This window comes from Leopardus geoffroyi, chromosome B2, assembly GCF_018350155.1.
Source record: "Leopardus geoffroyi isolate Oge1 chromosome B2, O.geoffroyi_Oge1_pat1.0, whole genome shotgun sequence".
In the NCBI taxonomy this organism is placed as follows: domain Eukaryota; kingdom Metazoa; phylum Chordata; class Mammalia; order Carnivora; family Felidae; genus Leopardus; species Leopardus geoffroyi.
Window position 1 is genome coordinate 1,866,711 of NC_059332.1, and position 23,484 is coordinate 1,890,194.

The 23,484-nt window shown below is 47.3% G+C and overlaps 2 protein-coding genes across 5 annotated transcripts in view; both read left to right on the plus strand.

Moving 5' to 3' along the window:
- The window catches only part of LOC123609414 (zinc finger protein with KRAB and SCAN domains 4-like), a 455,099-nt gene that overhangs the window by 311,632 nt on the left and 119,983 nt on the right, over window positions 1–23,484 (plus strand). The window lies entirely within an intron of this gene.
- Window positions 4,747–23,293, plus strand: ZSCAN12 (zinc finger and SCAN domain containing 12). Of its 3 annotated transcripts, XM_045500441.1 has the most exons (5): window positions 5,148–5,278; window positions 5,727–6,182; window positions 11,690–11,855; window positions 14,284–15,418; window positions 21,963–23,293. In XM_045500441.1, the coding sequence occupies exons 2-5, from the start codon at window positions 5,772–5,774 to the stop codon at window positions 22,126–22,128; spliced, it is 1,878 nt and encodes a 625-aa protein (XP_045356397.1). In that variant the 5' UTR covers window positions 5,148–5,278; window positions 5,727–5,771; the 3' UTR covers window positions 22,129–23,293. The 3 variants fall into 3 exon arrangements, with proteins under 3 accessions (XP_045356396.1, XP_045356397.1, XP_045356395.1); XM_045500440.1 differs by lacking the exons at window positions 5,148–5,278; window positions 21,963–23,293 and adding an exon at window positions 4,747–4,853 and having other exon boundaries at window positions 14,284–16,179; XM_045500439.1 differs by lacking the exon at window positions 21,963–23,293 and having other exon boundaries at window positions 5,149–5,278; window positions 14,284–16,179.

Sequence of the window (23,484 nt, forward strand, 5' to 3'; positions counted from 1 at the left end):
GAATGCTCATATTGTTATTGGACATTGTTCCTAGGCCTTTCAGTGCTCAGAGCTAGGAAGAATTTAAGATAAAGTATGTATTGTGAATTCATACTGACAGTTCGAGTTCAAATTCAGGGCCTTAATCTTTCATCTGCATCTCCTTTTGGAGACTTCTCAAAGACACCGGGAATGATAGAGTATCAAATACTCATCTGTTTTATCCCACAGTATCTCAGTGGCCTCAAAAAAAATGTTAACATTACCATCAAATATGGTTTTTATAAACAGCTTAATGGTGGTGCCTGATTTTTCCATTCTTTTGTCCTTAAGTTCTATATCATTGGGTTTATACAAAAAAATTACTCTTCGAAGGACATTGGAAATAATTTCTCTTTTGTGTGGTTATGTCACCAGCAGGTACACATTTAAATTCAGTTTGTTTCATTTCTGTTTCAATGTTTAGGGATTGCTTTTTTTATTTTATTTTTTATTTAAATTTTTTTTTTTCATTTTTTAAATTATGTGAAATACAAAATTTTATACATGAAATCTATAAAATGTGTTCAAGGAAATTCTCCTTTTCCTCCTCCTGTTCCCTCTCTCATATAGGTAATCTTTTTTGCTCTTTAATGGTTTATCCCTTTATCATTTATTATAGGCACATGTGTACATGCACACCCTTCCCTTTTAAAAATAACACACTATAGGGGTGCCTAGTGGCTCAGTCAGTTAAGCATCTGACTTTGGCTCAGGTCATGATCTCACAGTTGGTGAGTTCAAACCCTGCATCTGGCTCTGAGCTGACAGCTCAGCCTGGAGCCTGCTTCGGATTCTGTGTCTTCCTCTCTCTCTGCCTCTCCTCTGCTTGCTGTCTCTCTCTCTCTCTCTCTCTCTCTCTCTCTCTCTCTCTCTCTCTCAAAAATAAATAAACATTAAAAAATTTTTTTAAATAATAAAAAAATTAAAGTAACACACTATAGTTTAAGTCATAAACTCAATACACATCTGTCTTACATGAAACATTTTTTCTTCCCTCTAGCATGTAGTTTGAATGAGACTTGTTCAGTGAGCAAGTAACTGAGTAAGGTATGTGTGAATGAGGGAATTAGGCTGAAATTTTCAATCTCTTCTTTCAAGTGATTTGGTCAAACTGGAAAATGAGAAGGTGTTTCCAAAGTAGAAGAAATCTGAAGAAATAACATGCCAACAGGGACACACTGCTAGATTTGATGGCAATATTCTTAAGTGCCTGAATTATGTAGAAGTCCTAAAATACCAGAGAACCCTAGAAATAGATCTATGATTGCATAAGTGATGAATGTGGAATGAGTTTCAGAGCTCCATCCTTATCGAGCGTCCAAGATACACAGGAGAAATGCCATGAAAATGAGAAGTGTGGAAAAGCTTTTAGTCCAAGAGTGCTGGCTTCATTGAAGATAAGAGAATTCCCACTGAATTCGACCCACAAATATGGAGAATATGGAAAAGCTCTCAGTGCAGACACTGGACTAGTTCATCGTAGAGAACCCATGCTGGAGAGAGACCCTATAATAAAAGTGACAAGTATGGTAAAGCCTTGGACGGTCAGCCCTTAACCAGGACCAGAGACTTCACACCAAGGAGAGGGGTTACCATCTCAAGTGTGGGAAAGGTTACAGTCAGAACACAGAGATTTTTCACTGTATCAGAGTCTGTGTTGGAGAGAAACTCTTCGTTTAATCAATGTAGTAAGAATTTTCCTGGATATTTCATTCCTTATTAAATACCAGAAAACTCGAGTGTGAGAAGTTGAAAAATGTGAATGGAAAAGCCTGTGAACAGTAGCATCTCATCTAACATTAAAAATTTTAGGGGAGCCTGGGTGGCTCAGTTAAGTGTCTGTATTTCAGCTCAGGTCATGATCTTCGGGTTGTGATATTGAGGCCGATGTCAGGCTCTACACTCGGCATGGAGCCTGCTTAAGATTCTCTTGCCCATCTGCCCTGCTTGCGCTCGCTCGCTCTCTGTAAACAAAACAAAACAAACTCTTAAAGTATCCAGCATCTGAAATCAGCAAGGCAGAATTTCTCCATACCAGACCTCTGGGTGGTCTTTGATGGGAACTGGCCTTTCAGAATGTCCCTCAAAACCTTGTCAGATTCAACAGAACAAGCCATATACTTTTCCTTAACCGTCTCCTCAAGCAAGGTGCCTGGGTGGTTCAGTCAGTTGAATGTCCAGCTTCAGCTCAGGTCATGATCTCGCAGTTCGTGAGTTTGAGCCCTGTGTCCAGCTCTGTGCTGACAACTCAGAGCCTGGATCCTGCTTCAGATTCTGTGTCTCTCTGTCTGCCCCTCCCCAACTTGCACTCTCTCAAAAATAAATATTGAAAAAAAAATTTTTTTTAAGTCTCCTCAAGCAGCTACATTATTTTAGTGATTCAAAGGGCTGCTTATGGACCACCAGTTCAGATTTCCAGATGTTTTAATTAGTTCTTAAATACAGTTCTTACAAAAGCTTGGACTGTTAAATTATTTTAGTGAAAATTTAAGTTATGTATAAAATACAAATAGGAATGTTATCAGATGGTTAATTATTTTAAATGCTGCAGTTACGATTTGCCAAGTCAAAAAACTTGTTCAGCATCTTTTTAGTAATGACATGGTGAGTTCTTGCGCCTTCCGTTCCTATCTAGGGTATGATGTGTGACATGTAGCCCCCAGTTAAGACTCCAGACAAGAAAGATGCATCTTTATTTATTTTTTAAAGTTTACTTTTTTTTTATTTTGAGAGAAAGAGTGTGCACACGTGAGCAGAGAAGTGGCAAGAGAGGATCCCAAGCAGGCTCCACAGTCAGCAGGGAGCCCAATATGGAGATTGAACTCACGAACCGTGAGATCATGACCTGAGCTGAAACCAAGAGTTTGGACACTCAACCGACTGAGCCACCCAGGAGCCCCAGGTGCATCTTTTTTTCAAAAAAAGGTGTGTTGATTTGTATTAGGAAAACAGAAAAGACCCAAGTTAGTGTTCAAGGGAGAATAAGCAAACTCAAATGCCCAGAAAAGGCAGGTAATAAAAATAAAGGAAGCAATCCTAGAGTCACAAAGAAAAAAACCATTATTTTACATTGCATTAAGTTCAGGGAAATTGTTAGGATTCTCTTTATTTTGAATTCTACAGGAGAAAGATGATCAGGTTAATTATTCATTGCGACCACCATAAACGATCTTTTCCTACTCTTGAGTACAGTTGACCCTTGGACAACATGCAGTTAGGGGTACTGATCCCCTATACAAAAATTTCAGTATAACTTGACCCCCAAACACTTAATCATCAAGAGCCTACTATTGACCAGAAGACTTGCTGATAACCTGAAGAGTTGAACACATATTTTGTATGCTATATGCATCACATACTGTATACAAAGAAAGTGGTTTTTTTTGTTTGTTTTTAAAATTTTTTTTAAAGTAATCCCTACCCCCAGTGTAGAGCTCAAACTCAGGACCCCAAGATCAAGAGTCACACTACGTGTGAAAATTTGTGGAAAAAAGCTGAGGTTCTGAATGATGTTACCTTCCTCTAGATTTACTTTCGCTTCTACAGGCACTTAAGAATATAGTTGGGAGCACCTGGGTGGCTCAGTGGGTTAAGCATCTGACTCTTGATTTTGGCTCAGGTCATGATCTCACAGTTTGTGAGTTCAAGCCCCACATCAGACTCTGGGCTGACTGTGCGGAGCCTGCTTGGGGTTCTCTGTCTCCCTCCCTCCTTCCCTGCTTCACCTCTGCTCATGCTTTCTCAGAGTAAATAAACTTAAACAAGCAAACAAAAAAATGAAACAGTGGCTTAGAATAACCATCCCATGAGATTTTTGGCCAGGAATTTGGTGAGGTCTCAGTTGGAAGTTTCTTCCATTTCGTGTGGCATCTTACAGTGGCACTTGGTGGTGTTTATCTGGCAGCTGGGTTTGTTGGAAAATCCAAGCTGCACTGCCAGGCACACCCCATGCCTTGGGGCGAGAACAGCTAGAAGGACGGTCTTGGGGCCTCCTTATGTGATCTTTGCAGTAGGGCCATCGGACTCTTTCTGTGGTGGCTCAGGACTCCAGGAGCAATTGTTCCAAAAAACAGTGAAAGCTGCTGCTGTCCTTAAGGGCTCAGGCTGGGAAACTAAAACAGCATCAGTTTTGCTGTATTTTATTTGAGCTGTCCTCAAGCCCACTCAAGACTCAAGGGGAAATGACATAGACTCCACAGCTAAACAGGAAAAGCATGGAAAAATTTGTAGTCATCTTTAATTTTCCAAAATACCCTTATCCACCCAGATATAAAGCCTGGGGAAAAAATAATAAAGTTCTTTTTGGATTCTCTATATAATTGTTTAATTTTTTTTTCTCCTTTCTTGCCTCCTTTTTAACTTCCCTAAAGACACCCAGCATGACTCTGAGCTAATCAAGTGTATCTACGCTCATTTTTTATGTACAAAGTAACAAAGTGATCTGACATTACTTTCTCTTTTCATTTTAGAAGTAGTTAGAAGGCTTATCAAAATATCACAGGAGACGGCATTTTTTAAATGTTGGAATCACCTGGTTTATAAATTGTCCAAATGTTAGTAATAAACTAACGTCTATTCTGTGCCCCTACATCCCTGGGTTTCCCGCGTGTACGAGACCAGAACTCTGCTCCTCGGCTTCCCGTGTCTTGCCCCTCGACGCGCAGGTGCTTTCTCCTGGCACTTGCACCGGTGACGAGACTCGCAGCGCGCAGGTCGTGCCTGGGGTGGCACCCACGCGGCGGAGCCTACAGAATCGGACGAAGTCACAGAAGGGAAGACGACGGGCCAAGACGTCCCACGAGCAGAGACGCCAAGTCCCCAACAAAACACTGGCAAGTTGACGCTAAAAATCTATAAAAAGAATTACACACATTACAAAGTGGCACCGATTCCAGGTGTGCCAGGCCTCGCTCACCGTGGGGCGGGGCAGCGGGGACGGCGGGCGGGACCGGCAGGGCCGAGACCTGCAACATCAGCCAGCTCCCCGGCCACCTGCCGCGACCCGTGGGGCCTCCGGTTGTGGCGGAAGTGCGCTCGCGCCCACCGGGCCAACTCTCGCGACCTCGTGGGGCAGCGCGGGATCCGCCCGGAGAGTGCCCGCCCCTTCCTGAGGCTGGAGCGGAAGTGCGCGCGCTCCCGCCCGGCTCGCTTCCGGCCTTTGTGGGGCGCTGTGGGCTGTCCGGGCCCCCGGCGGCTTGGACCGCGTGACCCGTGGTCTCCCCGGGAGGGACCCGGCTGCCGGCCTCGGGAGCTGCAGGTGAGCGCGCTGCTGCTCTCCCCTGCCCTTCCCCGCCGGCCCGAGAAGCCGCAGGGGCGGGGGGCAGCCTCCGGGAGCGGCGTCCGCCGCCCTTTCACCTGCTGCGGGGCTGCCGCGCCGGTTTCGTGGTTTCCGCCACACGCCTGCCGGTTAAAAGAGGCCGTCTCAGTGTTTTGTTATTACTTGTTTGCTCTGAACGTTGGTTGTGTTCCATTTGGTCGTCCTTTATTCTAGGGCTAAATGGAAGTGTTGCCTTTGTGAAGTCCTTAAACCCTTAGCACCTTTTACTGAATCTTTCTCTTTAATGTGTTAAGTCTTTCGTATTCAGTTTCCGTGAGTGTCGTGAATTACCCTGGGGGTGGCTTGCAAAGCGCAGAAGTAAATTGTTAGAATTTGCAGGTTTCGCTTATGGTGTAGCTTGTGTTAAAAGCGACGGCTTCTCCCTCAGGTCCACCCTTGCTGGAAGCACCGCTAGAGCTTCTGCACGGCCGCGATGGCGTCGGCCTGGGCTGCGCCGGCCCACGAGGAACAGGGTGCGCTTCTGGAAGTAAAGGTGGAGGAGGAGGAGGGGTACAGGAATACCACCAGACGGGATCAGAACCTGCAGAAGAACAACACCCACAGCAGGGAGGTCTTCCGACAGTACTTCAGACACTTCTGTTACCAGGAGACGCCTGGACCCCGCGAGGCGCTGCGCCGGCTCCGCGAGCTGTGCCGCCAGTGGCTGAGCCCAGAAACGCACACCAAGGAGCAGATCCTGGAGCTGCTGGTGCTGGAGCAGTTCCTGACCATCCTGCCCGAGGAGCTCCAGGCCTGGGTGCGGGGGCAGCACCCGGAGAGCGGGGACGAGGTGGTGACCGTGCTGGAGGATCTGGAACGGGAGCTGGACGAGCCTGGAGAGCAGGTGAGAAAATGAGAGATGGTTTGTGATTGAGATAAGGTAAGTTACGGATTTGTAGGCCAGAGCGAAGGACAGCATTATTCCACCAAGTCATGGAAATTTGGTTAATGTAGACCTAACTTATTTATATCTTTTTTATGGGAGGATCCTGTATTTCTGTAATGAGCTTATGGTTTCTAGTTGATGAAATGCTACTCAGAAACATTAGAAAGAAGATTTATTTCATTATTATTTTTTTAATTTACATCCAAGTTAGCATATAGTGCAACAGTGATTTCAGGAGTAGATTCCTTAGTGCCCCTTACCCATTTAGCCCCTCCCCCCTCCCACAACCCCTCTCATAACCCTCAGTTTGTTCTCCATATTTATGAGTCTCTTCTGTTTTGTCCCCCTCCCTGTTATATTATTTTTGCTTCTCTTCCCTTATGTTCATCTGTTTTGTCTCTTAAAGTCTTTATGTGAGTGAAGTCATATGATACTTGTCTTTCTGTGACTAATTTAGCTTAGCATAATACCCTCCAGTTCCATCCACGTAGTTGCAAATGTCAAGATTTCATTCTTTTTGATTGCCGAGTGATACTCCATTGTGTATACACACACACACACACACACACACACACCATATCTTCTTTATCCATTCATCTGTTGATGGACATCTGGGCTCTTTCCATACTTTGGCTATTGTCGATAGTGCTGCTATAAACATGGGGATGCATGTGTCCCTTCGAAACAGCCCACCTGTATCCCTTGGTAAATACCTAGTAGTGCAATTGCTGGGTCATAGGGTAGTTCTACTTTTAATTTTTTTTTTTTCAACGTTTTTTATTTATTTTTGGGACAGAGAGAGATAGAGCATGAACGGGGGAGGGGCAGAGAGAGAGGGAGACACAGAATCGGAAACAGGCTCCAGGCTCCGAGCCATCAGCCCAGAGCCCGACGCGGGGCTCGAACTCACGGACCGCGAGATCGTGACCTGGCTGAAGTCGGACGCTTAACCGACTGCGCCACCCAGGCGCCCCTACTTTTAATTTTTTGAGGAACCTCCATACTGTTTTCCAGAGTGGCTGCACCAGCTTGCATTTCCACCAGCAGCGCAAAAGGGTTCCTCTTTCTCCACATCCTCGCCAACATCTGTTGTTGCCTGACTAGCATTACTGTTACTGTTAGCCATTCTGACAGGTGTCAGGTGGTATCTCATTGTGGTTTTGGTTTGTAGTTCCCTGATGATGAGTGATGTTGAGCCTTTTTTCACGTGTCAGCCATCTGGATGTCTTCTTTAGAAATAAGATTTCTGGGGCGCCTGGGTGACGCAGTCGGTTAAGCGTCCGACTTCAGCCAGGTCACGATCTCGCGGTCCGTGGGTTCGAGCCCCGCGTCGGGCTCTGGGCTGATGGCTCGGAGCCTGGAGCCTGTTTCCGATTCTGTGTCTCCCTCTCTCTCTGCCCCTCCCCCGTTCATGCTCTGTCTCTCTCTGTCCCAAAAATAAATAAACGTTGAAAAAAAAAATTAAAAAAAAAAAAAAAAAAAAAAAGATTTCTAAGACAAAACGTTAAGTGAGCGTAACGGGGTGCGCAGCAGTCTCTTGGAAGGGACATCGCTTCTGTTGCAGGATACAAGTAATTAAGAAATATGGTCTTGGGGCGCCTGGGTGGCGCAGTCGGTTAAGCGTCCGACTTCAGCCAGGTCACGATCTCGCGGTCCGTGAGTTCGAGCCCCGCGTCGGGCTCTGGGCTGACAGCTCAGAGCCTGGAGCCTGTTTCCGATTCTGTGTCTCCCTCTCTCTCTGCCCCTCCCCCGTTCATGCTCTGTCTCTCTCTGTCCCAAAAATAAATAAACGTTAAAAAAAAAAAAAATTAAAAAAAAAATTAAAAAAAAAAAAAAAAAGAAATATGGTCTTGCAGGTATATCCACTGCTCTGCATCCATTAAAGGATTAAAAGATGGAGAAATCAAGGTCACCATCTTGGAGGAATGTGAGGTCAGAGCAGAGAGGAAGGTTCAGAGAGCAGGGACGAGATTCCTGGAGTAGTAGAGCCCAGTTAGGTCCGACACATGGGTAGTGAGTAGAAGGGTTGAGAACAGAGTCCAGGACCTTGAGTATCACCTGTGGAGTGTAGAGTCTGTTCTGTAGGACACAAGCTTCTAACCTTTTCTCTTTACGTGAACTTCTCTAACACCAGGATCTAACCAAATTATGTAGAATTCTGTTCTATTTTGTTCCAACATTGATAAAAGACAGCGGTTCTCAACCAGTGGCAATTTTCTGCCCTAAAGGGCATTTGGTGATGTCTTGGCACATTTTTGGTTGTCATAGTGGGGGGAGGTGCTACTGGCATCGAGCGGCTAAAGGGTAAGGATGTTTTGGAATATCTTATAACGTATAGGATGGCGTCTTATAACAGGGATTTTTCTGACCCAACATGTCAATAGAATCAAGACTCAGAAGTCTTGGTATGAAGAGTATAAAACAGGGAAGTAATAAAGCAAGAAGTGCAACTCAGCATTGGCAAGGGGGAGAAACATGTGGCAGAGTTTGAAGATCTGAGTTTGAAGTTGAGTCAAGACGGTGAGGCTATGAAGGATGAGGCATGTCTTAGGTAAGTATTAATTGGAAACGATGATAGATTAGATGGATAAAAAAGGGAAAACTAGGGGCGCCTGGGTGGCGCAGTCGGTTAAGCGTCCGACTTCAGCCAGGTCACGATCTCGCAGTCCGTGAGTTCGAGCCCCGCGTCAGGCTCTGGGCTGATGGCTCAGAGCCTGGAGCCTGTTTCCGATTCTGTGTCTCCCTCTCTCTCTGCCCCTCCCCCGTTCATGCTCTGTCTCTCTCTGTCCCAAAAATAAATAAACGTTGAAAAAAAAAAAAAAAAAAAAAAAAAAAAAAAAAAAAGGGAAAACTCTCTACGGAGCAATCTATTCTAGGCTAAGCGCGGGGGATTTCAAGCTTGAGAGACTAGTGTAATTGAGGTGCTCCTAACAGAGTTCAAGGCTATCGGGGATGGTGGATCGGGGGAAAGTTCATTCGTTCAGAAGACGTTTATTGAATGTTTAATAAGCACCAGGCACCATTCGAGGCACTGGAAACGCAGCAGTGCACAAAGCACAGAAGTTGCCTCTGTCTTGTAAACAGATTCTAGTCTAATGAGAGTAGTAACCAGGTGGTGCCAGGTGGAGATAAATCCTATATGAAAACAGCAATGAAGTGGAAAAAAGGTAAACATTGAATGAAGCAGAGACTGTGTGATTTTTGACAGACTGGTGAGGGAAGGCCTTCCAGATGGGGTGACATTTAGAGCAGAGATCAGGCTGTGCCGTCGCCTAGGCTGAGGACATTCAGCCAGAGGAAATAGTGGGCAGGTGAGAATGTGCTTATCGTGGTAGAGATGCAGGAGATGAAATCAGGTAGTTATAACGAGATCAAATCATGGGGGCACTTACAGGCCATTGTAAGGACTTTGGATTTTATTCTGAGATGGAAAGTCATTGGAGGGTTTTGAACAGAAGAGAGGCTTAATCTGACCTAAATGTTATTTATTTATTTTTATTTTTTAATGTTTATTTATTTTTGAGAGAAAGAGCATGAGGAGGACGAGGGCAGAGGGAGAGGGAGACACAGAATCCGAAGCAGGCTCCAGGCTCCGAGCTGTCGGCACAGAGCCCCACGCGGGGCTCGAACCCACGAACCGTGAGATTATGACCCTGAGCCGAAGTCGGACGCTTAACCGACTGAGCCACCCAGGCGCCCTATGACCTAAATTTTAAAAATAATCACTCCAGCCGCTCTGTTGGAAGAGTCCTAGATTAGGGTTGGTGGTGGGAGGGCAGGAGGCCCAGGGTCAAAGGTCGAAGCAGGGAAGCCCAATCAGCACTAATCCAGGCAGGAGGTACCAGTGGCTTGAACTGTGACAGTAGCAGTGGAAGCAGCGAGATGCAGTTGGATCTTGAGGGGATTTGTTTGAACATCGCATTGTGTCACATGGGTTTGTCATTCAAGGAGATGATAAAGGCGGGGAAAGAAGAAGGTTTGGAGTAGGGGCGGGAATCTAGAGTTACTAGGTTTTGGACGTGTTGAATTGTAGATTCCTCTTAGAACCCAATTGGAAAAGTTGGGCAAGCAACTCCACCCAGCAGAGGGATGTGTGCTGGGAATAACAAAATTGGAGCTTGTCATAATATGGGTGATATTTAAAGCTGTGGGACAAAAGGATCGACAGGACGGCGGAAACTGAGAGGGAGTGGCCAGGGAGATGGGAAGAGAACCAGAAGAAAGAATGGCACTCCCAAGTGTGGGCAGAAGTAATTTGGTTTTAAACATGTTGTCTTTGTACTGCCCTTTCCCTCAAAGCATGCTGGGGTGGCTGATGGAATTTCATCCTGATTTCTGAGGCCTCACCAGAGATCCAGGGACAGAAGGAAGGCACAGCTCACTGTACCAGCCTTTTTCTCCTTCCAAATTTGAGGTCTGAAAACCTTTTTCTGTCTGCCTCTGAGAGCATCCTACTGACTTTGGCGCTTATTCTGGGGTCAGAAGTTACAGAACGAAGCTGTGTTGGAAGTAGAGGCAGCGTGTGGTGATTTCTTACTCCCAGAATGTAGCCGTTGCAGGATTGGGGGGTAACTTGAGGGTCTGTTATATGCGGGTGCCCCCGCAATGTGCCTCATGCACAGTCTGAGTCATGCACGATCTGAGAAACCACCCAGGGACATGGAGCTCCTGAACCAAGAAGCAACTAAGTGGCCCCCGAATCGCTGCCTTTCATACCACGCTGGGGAAATACGATTTATTTTTAAATACAAGAGGGAGTGATTCCGTGGAGGAGTGGAAGCCAGAGTGAGTGAGTTTAGGGAGCAGAGGTCAGAGGTGCAGGAAGGGATGGGGTTGAAGGCAAGAGTTGAGGTTACAAGGTACGGGCCTTGATGAAGCAAAGGCCTCTTCCTCTAAGTGGAAGGGAGTAAGTGTGTGTGGGGTGATGAAGAAAAGAGTGGGTGATCTCTGGTGTGACCATGACCTTGGACAAGGAGAGAACAAGGTCATCTCCTGGAAGGAAGTGGGGGAGGAGCCTCAGAAGAGCAGAGACTGTAGGGAACAGCTTCCTCCTCCCATCCCCTTTCTTTCCTCCCTCTTTCTCCCCTCTGCCTTTTTGCCTCCTTTCTCCATCATTTCTCTTCACTTACCCCGTCCTTTTCTTCTTTTTCTCTTCTGTTAATTTCCCCCAAGTTCTTTTCTTGTGCCCGTTGCTTCCCTTTACCTTCTCTTCCTTCTCTCCTTCCTATTTTCTTCCTCTCGCATCTCCGCTTTGAGCAAAGGACAAAGACGTGACGGTGGCACAGCCAGCATTTTTTAGCGGTTCAGAACAGAAGGGCGGGGCTCCTGGAGGAGGTGGCTTGTATACAGGCCTTGAAGAATGAGGCGCGTTACAGCAGGCTGATGTCTGGAAGGAAGAGCAGGTGCCGGAGAGCCGGGTGTCACTGCCTCGGATCGGATCCTATACCGTTGTTTCCTGTTGGCAGGATGAGTGTGTCCACCGTGTTCCTGTCCACACTGAGCAACAGGACACGCTCTTGCAGGAGACGGCCCTTGTGGGAACAGGACGGGAGCCCGGCATGTCCCTCCCATCCGGGGTTGCCCGGCTGAAGCATGAATCTCCAGGACCTGGAGCCCAGCCGGAGGAGCAAGGTAAGGAAGACGGAGCAGCTTGGGAGGAAGGGAAGACAGGCAGGCACAGGACCGGGGGCCTCTTTAGTTCCGTGTACTGTTTCTCCTCGTCACGGTCAGGACGACCTCTCGTGCACGGACTCTCAGCTGGTTCGGTTTGTCACGCTTCAACTCTCGTTTTCTCTTCATGTTAATGTTTTGTTCTCCACTCCTGCAGTATTTTATGAGATCACTTAATTGAGTCCTTCTGATAGTTACTTTCCTTCATCCTGACTTCCCTGCTATTTCTGGCCTTTATCCTGTCAGATGGTGCTACTGTCCTCCTGCCTTCAGTAACCAGGTTTTGGCCCAGGATGTCTGCAGTTTTCAGATGGTTCAGGAGAAAGCATATATATGTGCACTCTTAGGAAAAGGAGGAACACAGCAAATGTGGCGGAATGTTAAGTTGGTGAATGTGCGAAAGACCCCATATTCCTTATCTCTGTGGTCTCTACTTTTAATTTTTAAAAATGGGTAAAAATTCATATAGTTCAAAGATAAAAATTTAAAGTTACCCAGTGACAAGTTTTCCTTCCACTCATTCCCTCGGCCATCTGGTCTTCTCCCTGCCCTGAGATGAGTTGTCACTGTTCTGTTTCTTGTATGTGCTTCCCTAGAGATCTTTTTTATATGTATACATTTTCCACATTCAAGCAAATACATTTTCTTCTCTTTATTACTAAGATGGTAAAGGTTTGCGTTTTTAAAAAAAAAAATTTGGGGGCGCCTGGGTGGCGCAGTCGGTTAAGCGTCCGACTTCAGCCAGGTCACGATCTCGCGGTCCGCGAGTTCGAGCCCCGCGTCGGGCTCTGGACTGATGGCTCAGGGCCTGGAGCCTGTTTCCGATTCTGTGTCTCCCTCTTTCTCTGCCCCTCCCCCGTTCATGCTCTGTCTCTCTCGGTCCCAAAAATAAATAAACGTTGAAAAAAAAAATTTTTTTTTATTTTATTTATTTATTATTATTATTTTGTTTAAATGTTTATTTTTTGAGACAATGTGAGAGGCAGAGTGCAAGCAGCAGAGGGGCAGACAGAGGGAGACACAGAATCTGAAGCGGGCTCCAGGCTCTGAGCTGTCAGCACAGAGTCCGACGTGGGGCTCAAACTCACGGACAGTGAGATCATGACCTGAGCCTAAGTCGGACGCTTAACCGACTAAGCCACCCAGGCGCCCCTAAAAAAATTTTTAAATAGAGCATGCATGCACGCCCATGAGTGGGGGAAGGGCAGCAGGGGAGAGAGTCCCAAGCAGGCTCTACACTCAGAGCAAAGCCCGACTCTGGACTCTATCTTAAAACCGTGAGATCATGACCTGAGCCGAAATCAAGAGTCAGATGGATGCCACCCAGGCGCCCCATATTTTTTATTTCCTAACAGCACCTTAATATTAAAATGTATGGATGGGGGTGCCTGGGTGGCTTAGTCAGTTGAACATCTGACTTCGGCTCAGGTCATGATCTTACGGTTTGTGGGTTTGAGCCCTGCATCAGGCTCTGTGCTGACAGCTTGCTCAGAGCCTGCAGCCTGCTTCAGATTCTGTGTCTCCTTCTCTCTCTCTCTCTGCCCCTCCCCGGCTCATGCTCTGTCTCTCTCTGTCTCTCAAAAATAAATGTTAAAAAAAAAAAAATTTTAATGTATGGATGAACCACACAATTAACTTGTCCATTCCCCAGTTGTCCGCAGTGATTTGCTCTAACAGGTAGTGCTGTGGTGAGCGTGTGTGAGTACTTCAGTATAAATTCCCATGTGTGGAATTACTAGCCCCAAGATTAAATACAGTTGTCATTTTGATGGATATTGGCAATTTGGTCTGTATGAAGCCCGGGTCAGTTTACACTCCCACTGGCGATGTGTGATACCCATTTCATGAACAGTGTTCTACTGATGGGCGGAGGTGATGGGTGCAAATTGTACCTCAATACTCTTTCCCTTATTTTGAGGTGGGCATCTTTTTTTTTTTTTTTTTTTTTTTATAACATTTATTTTTGGGACAGAGAGAGAGCATGAACGGGGGAGGGGCAGAGAGAGAGGGAGAGACACAGAATCGGAAACAGGCTCCAGGCTCTGAGCCATCAGCCCAGAGCCCGACGCGGGGCTCGAACTCCCGGACCGCGAGATCGTGACCTGGCTGAAGTCGGCCGCTTAACCGACTGCGCCACCCAGGCGCCCCGAGGTGGGCATCTTTAAGAGCTGTTGTATTTCCTTTCCTGGAAACAACTTCTCCTTTGCCCAGTTTTTATTGGATTGTTGGTCTTTTCCATAACAATTTTTGGAGTGTTTTATGTGTTAGGTCTGTTCTGTGTTTTAATACCATTGTACAGTCCTGCAGAAACTCTGGGTTCTTAATATGTTTTTCACCTGAATAACGAGTGTCTGATGAGGTGCAAACTAGTAACTATGATCCGTTGCAGTTTCAGGTGTTGAGACTGGAAATAAGTTCAGGAATTTAACGCTAAAGCAAGAAGTGTCTGGAGAAGGGGCACCGCAGGGGAATATGTGCAGCGGATTTGAAAGTGACATGTCCCAGCCGGCTACGTGCAGAGAAGCGTACGGACCCGAAGCAGAAACAGAAGAGTCTTCTGAACACTCCAGGGAAGGTGAACCGTCTGCGGGTGATGAGAACAGACTCCGTCCGACTGAACAGCAGAGGGTCTGTCCAGGAGAAAAACCTCACGAGCGCGAGGAGTGTGCAAAAGCCTTCAGTCAGCACTCGAACCTCTTAGAACATCAGAGGGTCCACACCGGAGACAGGCCCTACAAATGTGAGGAATGTGGGAAAACGTTCCGTGGGAGAACCGTGCTGATTCGGCACAAAATAATACACACCGGAGAGAAACCATATAAATGTAATGAGTGTGGCAAAGCCTTTGGCCGCTGGTCAGCTCTCAACCAACATCAGAGGCTCCACACAGGAGAGAAACACTACCACTGTAACGAATGCGGCAAAGCTTTTAGCCAGAAAGCGGGCCTCTTTCACCATCTCAAGATCCACACGAGAGACAAACCATACCACTGTGCTCAGTGCAATAAAAGTTTTAGTCGGCGTTCAGTACTCACTCAACACCAAGGAGTTCACACTGGGGCAAAGCCCTATGAATGCAGCGAGTGCGGGAAAGCCTTCGTTTATAACTCCTCCCTGGTTTCCCACCAGGAGATCCACCACAAAGAAAAGTGCCATCAGTGTAAGGAGTGTGGGAAATCCTTCAGTCAGAGTGGCCTTGTTCAGCATCAGAGAATCCACACTGGGGAGAAACCTCACAAGTGTGACGTATGTGCAAAAGCATTTATTCAGAGGACAAGCCTTGTAGAACATCAGCGAGTTCACACTGGAGAGAGACCTTACAAGTGTGATACGTGTGAGAAGGCCTTCACTCAGAGATCAGTTCTCACGGAACACCAGAGAACCCACACCGGAGAGAGGCCGTACAAGTGTGACGACTGTGGGAACGCCTTCCGAGGCATCACCAGCCTCATTCAGCATCACAGGATCCACACTGGGGAGAAACCCTACCGATGCGACCAGTGCGGCAAAGCCTTCAGACAGAGGTCAGATCTTAGCAAACACCAGAGAATCCATAGTAGAGGTGCTCCCTCTAACGAGTGTGGGGAGTCGTTCAGGCAGCCCTCAGCTCGTAGGCAGCAGCGGACTGTCCACGAAGGGGAGGAGTCTGTTTCTGGGATGACCACGGGGACGCTGTGTCCTAGAGTACAGGCTGGAGAGGAATACTAGCTGGGGAGTGATTCCAACGGCAGTCACCGCTGCTACAAGGACACCTCAGACGTCTTGTAAAGGGTTCGCCGTGTGCCGCGCGTGACATCAGCTGGTGTGTAGGACAAAGAGCGTAACACGAAAGTCCTCTTCTCGCCAGTTTACGGTGGAGCCTGGGGTCCGTCAGGTCACGTGTGAGCTTAGATCGGACTGCAGGACGGCAGAAGTGATCTGAGCTGCGTGTCCGTGAGGTGGCGGGTGGCGGCCAGTGCTGTCCGTTCTGAAGGACGGATCACCAATGCCTGAGTGGGTCAGCCAAGATTGTATTGAAGATCGGGGTTCAGTGGGCAGATTTGGAAGGCGGGGTGGGAACCAGGAGTAAAGCCCATGTAGGGGGAGGCGAGGACGCTCAGGGCTTGTGGTCCCAGTGGCAGCCTGAGGTGGGGCATCTGTTCAGGTGGGCGGTGGCAGAGATACCCTGGGAACGGCTTGGGCCGGGCTGGGAGGGCGCGGACGGTACCTCTTACAAAAGGCACAAAGCACTTTTCTTAATTCCTAAGATCTGCCTGTAAATTAAAATCCTTCTCTGTTTTAAAAGGGTACGCCTGCTTCTGGAGAGGGTGACCTAGCTACGGTGTCACAGGGAGGGGCCGGCAGTAGGTCTCTGACTTGTCCTGTCCCTTGCTCTCGTGGTTCTCCCCTTCAGGGCACGTCAGAGTCCCCTGTGGAGTTTGGTTAAGATGCCTGCGACCCCCTCACATCCTGCTTCGTGAAGTCTGGGGCGGGGGCCGAGAATCCCCATTGTCCAAGCTCCACAGTCAACCTGATTCTAAAATTCGAGGAACACTGCATTGAATCGCAGCTGCCTTCATGGTCGCCTGTGAGGTGGGGAAGCGTGAACACGGGCGGCCACTGAACACAGGCCACTGCAGATTCTTAGCTTGGGGAAAGCTCTGAGGGACGGGAGTGAACAGGGAAATTAGACAGCCATCCAGCATCAGGGGCTTCGGGATGGCCTTTCCACCTCTTCCAACTTAAGTCTTAGGAAATCGGAGACTGACCTACATTGTGAGGCACCAAGGGGTCACCAGAGCACAAGGCTGTGTGTTAGTTAGGGGAGAGTGCTGGTGTTCTGGTTTGCTCCTAACCTCTGTTTTTTCCCAGCTTATGTTCTGAATTCCCTAATAGTTGCTCTTCAAAACTGGTTTACAATTTTTTGGTTTGTAGACCTTCTTGAGCACATCAAAGAGCCAAAGGTTAGTGACTCTATCCCTCGAGGCTTGTGCAGAAACATCAACCAAAAGCTAGTTGACCGGACTCCCGTATCACTGAGTGAGCAGTTCTGTTGTAGATGAGGGCCTGTGACTCAGTCGTGGACAACAGGCACGCACACGTGGCTCCTGCTCAGTTTATCTTTTCTTTTTTTTCTTTTAATGTTTATTTATTTGGAGAGGGAGTGAGAGAGAGGACCCTGCACTGACAGTGCAGAGCCCGAGGAGGGGCTTGAATCCACAGCCCTGGGATCATGACCTGAGCTGAAATCCAGAGTCAGATGCTTAACTGAGTCACCCAGGCACCCGGTTTATCTTTTTATTTACAGAGATTATTTTTAATCTTCATTGACGTGTCCTCTGATTTCCTTCCCTTTGTACCTTGCCGCAACAGGCCCTACAACTTCTGGGACTGCCCCCACCCCCCTTCCCCCAGATCATCCCACACAACTCCGGGATCCTCTTCTCCCCACACCTCTAGCTCCTTAGTGGGCCTGAAGTGGTGAGACGCACAAGGGACAGGGGAGAAACGAGGGTAGTTAGCGTCTTTACGCCTAACTGCCGTTCTGTCCAGCTGCCATGTCTATCCTGTTTCCTCCCCACTACTGTATGTACTCTGCCCCCCTTTCCCGACGGCCCCCATCTCTTGCCCCTGTATCCATCACCCTATCCAGAACATAGTATCATCACTGGTTGGAACCAGAAGTCCCTGGAGAAATTGATATGTTCTAGCTTCTAAGCTGTAAGTGTGAGCACATTTGCATAATAATAATAATAATAATAATAATAATGTATTAGTACTATAATTTAGGTACATTGTGTGTCAGATTTGCTTTTGGGATTGGAATTTCCGTGACTAAGGGAAAACATCCTGAGTTCACAATAGAGGAAAGCAAATGAACATTTGAAAAACAGCTCACTCTCAAGTTGAGGACCCTTGAGATGTTATATCCTAAGACCAACATTGGAGCTGCACACAGAAGGCGTCGAGGCAGCTGGGGTTGGGTACCTCCTTTTTTACCTCCAGAAAACTGAGTTTGTTTCCCTGAGTGAGGCTGGGGGCTCTCAGCCGGGTGTGTTCCCGTTCTCTTCCCAGCTTCCCCTGCCATGCGTCTCTCACTCTTGCAAGCTCTTTGATGGAGGGGATGTTGCTTAGAGATGAGAACCCAAATGAGAATGTCCTTCAGATGCTTGTCACCTTGCCTGATTTCAGACATGTTATCCGGACTGAAGTTACTCTTCATAGTAACCTCAAACCTCTAATCTTACTGCTCACTGTAACACGACTCTTAATTTAAACTTGCTTTCGGCTCTCAGTGCTGTTATCTGTGGGTTCCACCCTTCATCTGCTGCTAAACACATCCTCTCAGGGCAGACATGTTCCTCCATTTGCCTCTAACACCTTTATTTGCTTAATATGAATGAACCCTAGACAAAGATCCAGAATAGTGGGATATGCCTATCATATAGGATACAGTTCATAACTTGGTTAAAAATAAAGGGGGAGGTTTTGTTCTGGTCGTTTCTTATGCTTAAATGTAGTTGCACTACCAAGAAAAGGTGAGTGACCTGGCGTTTCCAGGTAGACATCAAAGGGGCTCAAACTATCCAGGATAAGAAAATAGAGTAGAACAATTGGAGCTAAATGGGCAACACAGGAGTAGAAGACCCTGAGGGGCGAGTGGAGGACGTGACCGAGGTTAGACACAGAATTGGGGAGTGCGGTGCACAGAGAATGCCTCACAGTGAAGTCCACAGTACGTCGTTCTGAATGAAAGGTAGACGTAGAACAGCGACAGGCTCTAGGGTCGTTTGAATAGCTTATCTTCGCAGATTTTGAAACCATCAACAACAGGTGGCAGGATGGAAAGGAAAAAGGACACTGAAGCAAGTCCAAGGTAGAAATGTCAGTCCAGAGTAGTGACATAACAGCCAGCTTGAGCAATTGGTGTAACACTCAAATGATGAATCGCGAAGCGGTGGCTTGGAAATAACATCAAGGATAAGAGATTGACTGGCTTCTCTTTTCTGGTTGATTCAAGGTAAACAAGATATTCAGTGTTTAAGACAAAAAGCTCCTGTAGGGTTTGGGGGAGAATCAAATTGCTAAAGCAGTGAAAAGTGAAGGAGGCTCAGGATGAAAAGTAACGTGACAAACAGGAGCTCCAGGGGGTGTAATAGGGGTTGCAAAGGGAAGAAAGATGGGCCTCCTCCAAAAGAAACCTCAGTTGTAGGAACAGGCTCCTGGAATTTTGGGTATGAGATAAAGCTAATGCAGACAAAGTGGGACTGAGCAGGGCTCCAAATTGAGAAATGTCCACTGTGTGTTGAGGGCAGAGGCGGAGAGCACGAAGGTACCAGAACGTGGAGCAGCTCTGCACTCCCGTACCCTGAATGGAAGTAGCTTCTTGTTACATCCCATAGATGATCTGTTCCAGAACTCTTACAGTCAGAGTCCTTATTGGCCATCTTTTGGAGTCAAGAAAAGGATTTGTTAGTAACATGTAACATTAACAGCTTATTAAGGGCCAGGCATTACTAAAGTGCTTTACACGGTTTTATTTTTAGCCGTGAATTGGAGGAGTTGAAGCTGCCTCAGGTCACAAAGTTAGAATGTGGTGGGGCCGAGATTTGAAGGCCAGCGGCCCAGTTCCAGAGCCCATGCTTCCTTGTCTAGTTCAGTCGAAGGAACCCTGTGTTGCAGTCATAATCAAGTAATTATCTGGAAAATCTATCACTATGCTGGAAGATACTTCAGAAACCCCAGAGTCCTGGGTCCAAACACCCAAGGCTAATAATACCACCACCACCCTCTCTGCATACCAACTCTTGCATGAGGTTTGGTCAGCATAACATGAGCCCTAATTCTTGTTGCCTCACGAGGAGGGTGCCCGCAGGAGACATTTCCGCTAAAAATGGGCTCTTTAGAGAAAGGGATCCCCCTCCTGGCTTCGAGCTGAAATTCACTCTCCTTTCTGGCAGAATAGATTTTTGGCAGTCTCCATTGATGCACATCAGAAAGCTATCCCGTTTGGGGTCTACCCAGTAGCCCAAATGGATCTTCTGTGTAGCTAGTACCACTTCTAGGATGAAAGAAAACATCAGTATTATATAAAGTAGTTCTTTCAGGTGCCTGTCCTGTCCCCACAGCCCAGAAGTTGAGCAGCAGATGCTTGTTCAACTCGGTGACAATCATGTGATAACCTTTATTTTCAACGTCCATCCTTTCGCACTGGAAAGTTCTGTCACAGCTGCTCTAGCAGTTCCTTTTACTGGAATTTCTGTAGATCCTGCCATTCCGAATGCTGGGTATAACTGGTAAGGAGTCCTTGCACATTTTTTACACATGTATTCTGTAAATCTATGGAGAGTACATATGAATATATTTTATAAAAATGTGTGTTGTGTACGTTTTATACATACAATAAGATTTTGACAAAGCCAACCGTGATGAGTATTTTCAGCTTCTCAGTTGATCAGCTCCTTAGCTCACGTAAGACCACCGTTGAAAGCCAGGAGTGTTCCCTCGATTTCATGGAAGCCATGGATTCTCACCCATGGGTCTGAACGCCCATCAGCCAAGGCTCGTCTTCCACCCGTCTCAGTTGAAGGTGGTCTTTGGGTAGGTCTTTAGCCTAAAAGGCCTGGTCCTGGATGTCCCAAGGGCTTTCTAAGTGAAGGTTACTAGTAACCAGTAACCTAACTGTACTAGTTAGGTAACTACTAGAAGGTAACTAGTAACAACCAAGGGTTAGGTGTTTATTGGTTCCTCTCTAAGCCTGATACGCATATTTTACTTTTTGAGCTAGTGCTTCGGTGTGCCTACTTCACTGAGATACTTAGGAGCAGGTATCTCATCATTTCATACCCGCTAAAAGTGGCAGCTTACAGTTTCCTGTAAATTCCAGCTGAGTGAGTTTGGGCAAGCGGTTTACTAGCCTTGTGTCTCACTTTCCCCTTGGGGAACACGGCAATAGAACCACCATCTCCTGGGGCAGTTAGGTGGGCTGAGTGGGTTACACGCGAAGCACTTGCACGGCGCTTAGCGCCTCTGAGGTGCTGTACGGCCGTTTGCGGTGTTCGGTCACCGGGAGCGCCCGCCGCAGAGGTCACCTGTCCCCGCGCGCAGTTCCCCCAGGACTGGTGCCAGGTGCGCCACCCGGTCCCGCAGTCACTGTCCTCCGTGGGGACAGGCCTCCCCGTGGTTACCGGAGATGACGCAGCCCAGGCTCGCGCCCTTTGTATTCGGGGGTGGGGGAAGGCGGCTCTGGCTCGGTCGTGCGGGGAGCCGTGGGCCCCGCCGGGATGCTCTGCGGGGCAGGGACTCGGCCAGGCAACCACCGAGAGGAGAAAGCCTCCAGATTCCTAGAGGAGACCGGCGGCGCCGCGGCTGGGGCCCCGCAGCTGACCGGGAAGCGCGCGCTCCGCCAGCCTCGGCGCGCACCTGCATCGGGAGAGGGGGCGGTGCCCCTGCGCGCGCCGGGCTGGCTCCGCCTCTGACCCGGCATCTGGGACTGCGGGGGCGGGGGACGGGGGACGGGGGACGGGGGGCTTCGGTCAGACCTCAGGGTTCCAGGGGAAGTCAAGGATGGCCTCCGAGTTTTGAACTGTATTAGGATACCTTGGCTGTGGGATAGTGGGAGTGGCTGGGGAGGTGATGTGACTCACGACTAGAAGCCACTTCCCGGTTATGTGATTTAGCAAACGATTTGGTCCCTCTGTGCCACAGTATCATTCAGCTGTCAGTGGAATTATAAGTGTCTACTTAAATGAGTAAATTTGTAGTCACTTTTAAATAAATATTAGCTGTTACTATTTTCTCATTTCTCATGTCATCCTCTTATCATTGACTTGGGATTCTCTGGGAAGAACCGAAGGGAAGAGCGTCATGGTCTTTCAAGCTTTATTGACTAATATTTAGGAAGTAAAAGATTTTAGCATAGGATGCTAGCTGATAATTTGCAAAGCCACTCCCACTCTTCTAATGTATTTAGCTTCCTAACAAAGTTCCTTTTTCTTTCAGTGCATTGTCTGAGTAGTGAGTTCTTGAGTAAAAAAAGAGCTTAACAAAGTTTAGAGGTTTTGTTAACAATGTTATTTTGTGTCCCAGGAAGAAGACCGACTACAAGGAAATACTTCTGAAAAACCAGCGTGAACCTCAAGCTGGAGTGAATCTTCTCCTGAGTGCTCTCATTCCAGAATGGCGTTCCTCCTGTGGGAAGGTCCCTAACGTGACCGACGGCCGAGGGAGAGGGCTGTGCCTGGGACCACGCTGACACAGAAGTCACGGATATCCCTTCAGACTTTTAAGTTGCTACTACCCAAGATGGCTGCCTGCCCCCCACCCCGGGGCTGCCAGAAGACTCCGAGAACTTTGCCTGCAGGTGCTGAGATCAGAGACAGACCAAGGAGCAGGTGCTGATGTAGGTCCTGACACGTACCTCGGGAGCTGCACAGTTAGGCAGGGATAATACCCAGAGTGTGGAGAAGAGGCATCACTTGTGCTGGAGGAGTTGGAGACAGCTTGGCGGGAAAGCCGTCAGGTGGAAAGGGTCGGGATAATCGCTTGTGTTATGGCTTGACTAGTGAGAGCCTTCTGGAATGGCACAGACAGCAGTAAAGCCCAACTGCAGGCTCCACCATATGTCTCTGAAGCCAAAACCCAGCGCCTCCCTCGGGGCTTTAATTCCCCCTGGTATTTGTGCACACCGGGAAACTCCCGATGTTGGGTTGCTGTTTGGGTGTTTTTACTGAGTGTTTAACTTCAAATGCAGTTTTCCAAGACCAGCTTCATCCTATTGGCTCTAGGGTCCAGGCTAAAGGACAGAACAAGATATGGCAGAGAAAGTACTTTGGAATCCGAGGCTTCACATGCAGCCTGTTAAGACCCAATTTTAGTTTGACTTTCGTCATTATTGCCTTTTGAAACAGAAAGCCAGTGAGAAAGGGTGTCTGCAGAGAGAAGAGATCCTTGAAAAGCAGCTTCTTGGGTCTCTCATTAGTTCCTGTCCTTTCCCTTGAAAACTTGCCCCTGTCTCCTTGTTGTCTGCCCAGTTCTTTAGGTGGAAACTCAGCTATGTTTGTGAGCAGTTTTGTTGTTTGGTTTGACCTATTCAGCTACTTTACTTCAAAGTGCTGCTTTCTTATGTTTTAGTCCTGAACATTACTGGAAAAATTCTTTTTCCCCACTTTAGTTTTTCCATATCAAAATAGTATGTAATTTTGAAACATTTTCCCATATCAAAACAGTGTGCATTTTATAACCGAAACCTAGCTATTGCTTCAAGTTAACTTTTGTCATATCCCACTATTCATTGATTCACTCAACCAATATTTGTAGAGCATTTATTTGTCTGTAGTAGTGGCCTAGGTGCATTTCAGTTGGTATAAATGATCCTTTTAAGTAGTCCTAACAAATTAAAATTTCTCTTGATTTCATTATATTCTATTTTTTATCTCTGGATTCAAACTGATCTCTTCTTAAGTTTTTTGATTATACCTTCCTGGTTCTTTGTCACATTTTGTGGGAAAATCCTCCTTGCTCTTCCAAACTTTCGGCCCAGCTGTCTCTTCTCACTCAAAGTGGAACCTCACGTGCCTTTTTGGGCACTTTGCCAACCTGAGATGACAGT

Bases quoted from the DNA above. Each gene is read 5' to 3' on its own strand.
- ZSCAN12 (XM_045500440.1), top strand. From the start codon at position 5,772: ATGGCGTCGGCCTGGGCTGCGCCGGCCCACGAGGAACAGGGTGCGCTT. The intron at 6,183-11,689 runs GTGAGAAAATGA...TCCTGTTGGCAG, and splicing joins TGGACGAGCCTGGAGAGCAG to GATGAGTGTGTCCACCGTGT. The intron at 11,856-14,283 runs GTAAGGAAGACG...GATCCGTTGCAG, and splicing joins AGCCCAGCCGGAGGAGCAAG to TTTCAGGTGTTGAGACTGGA.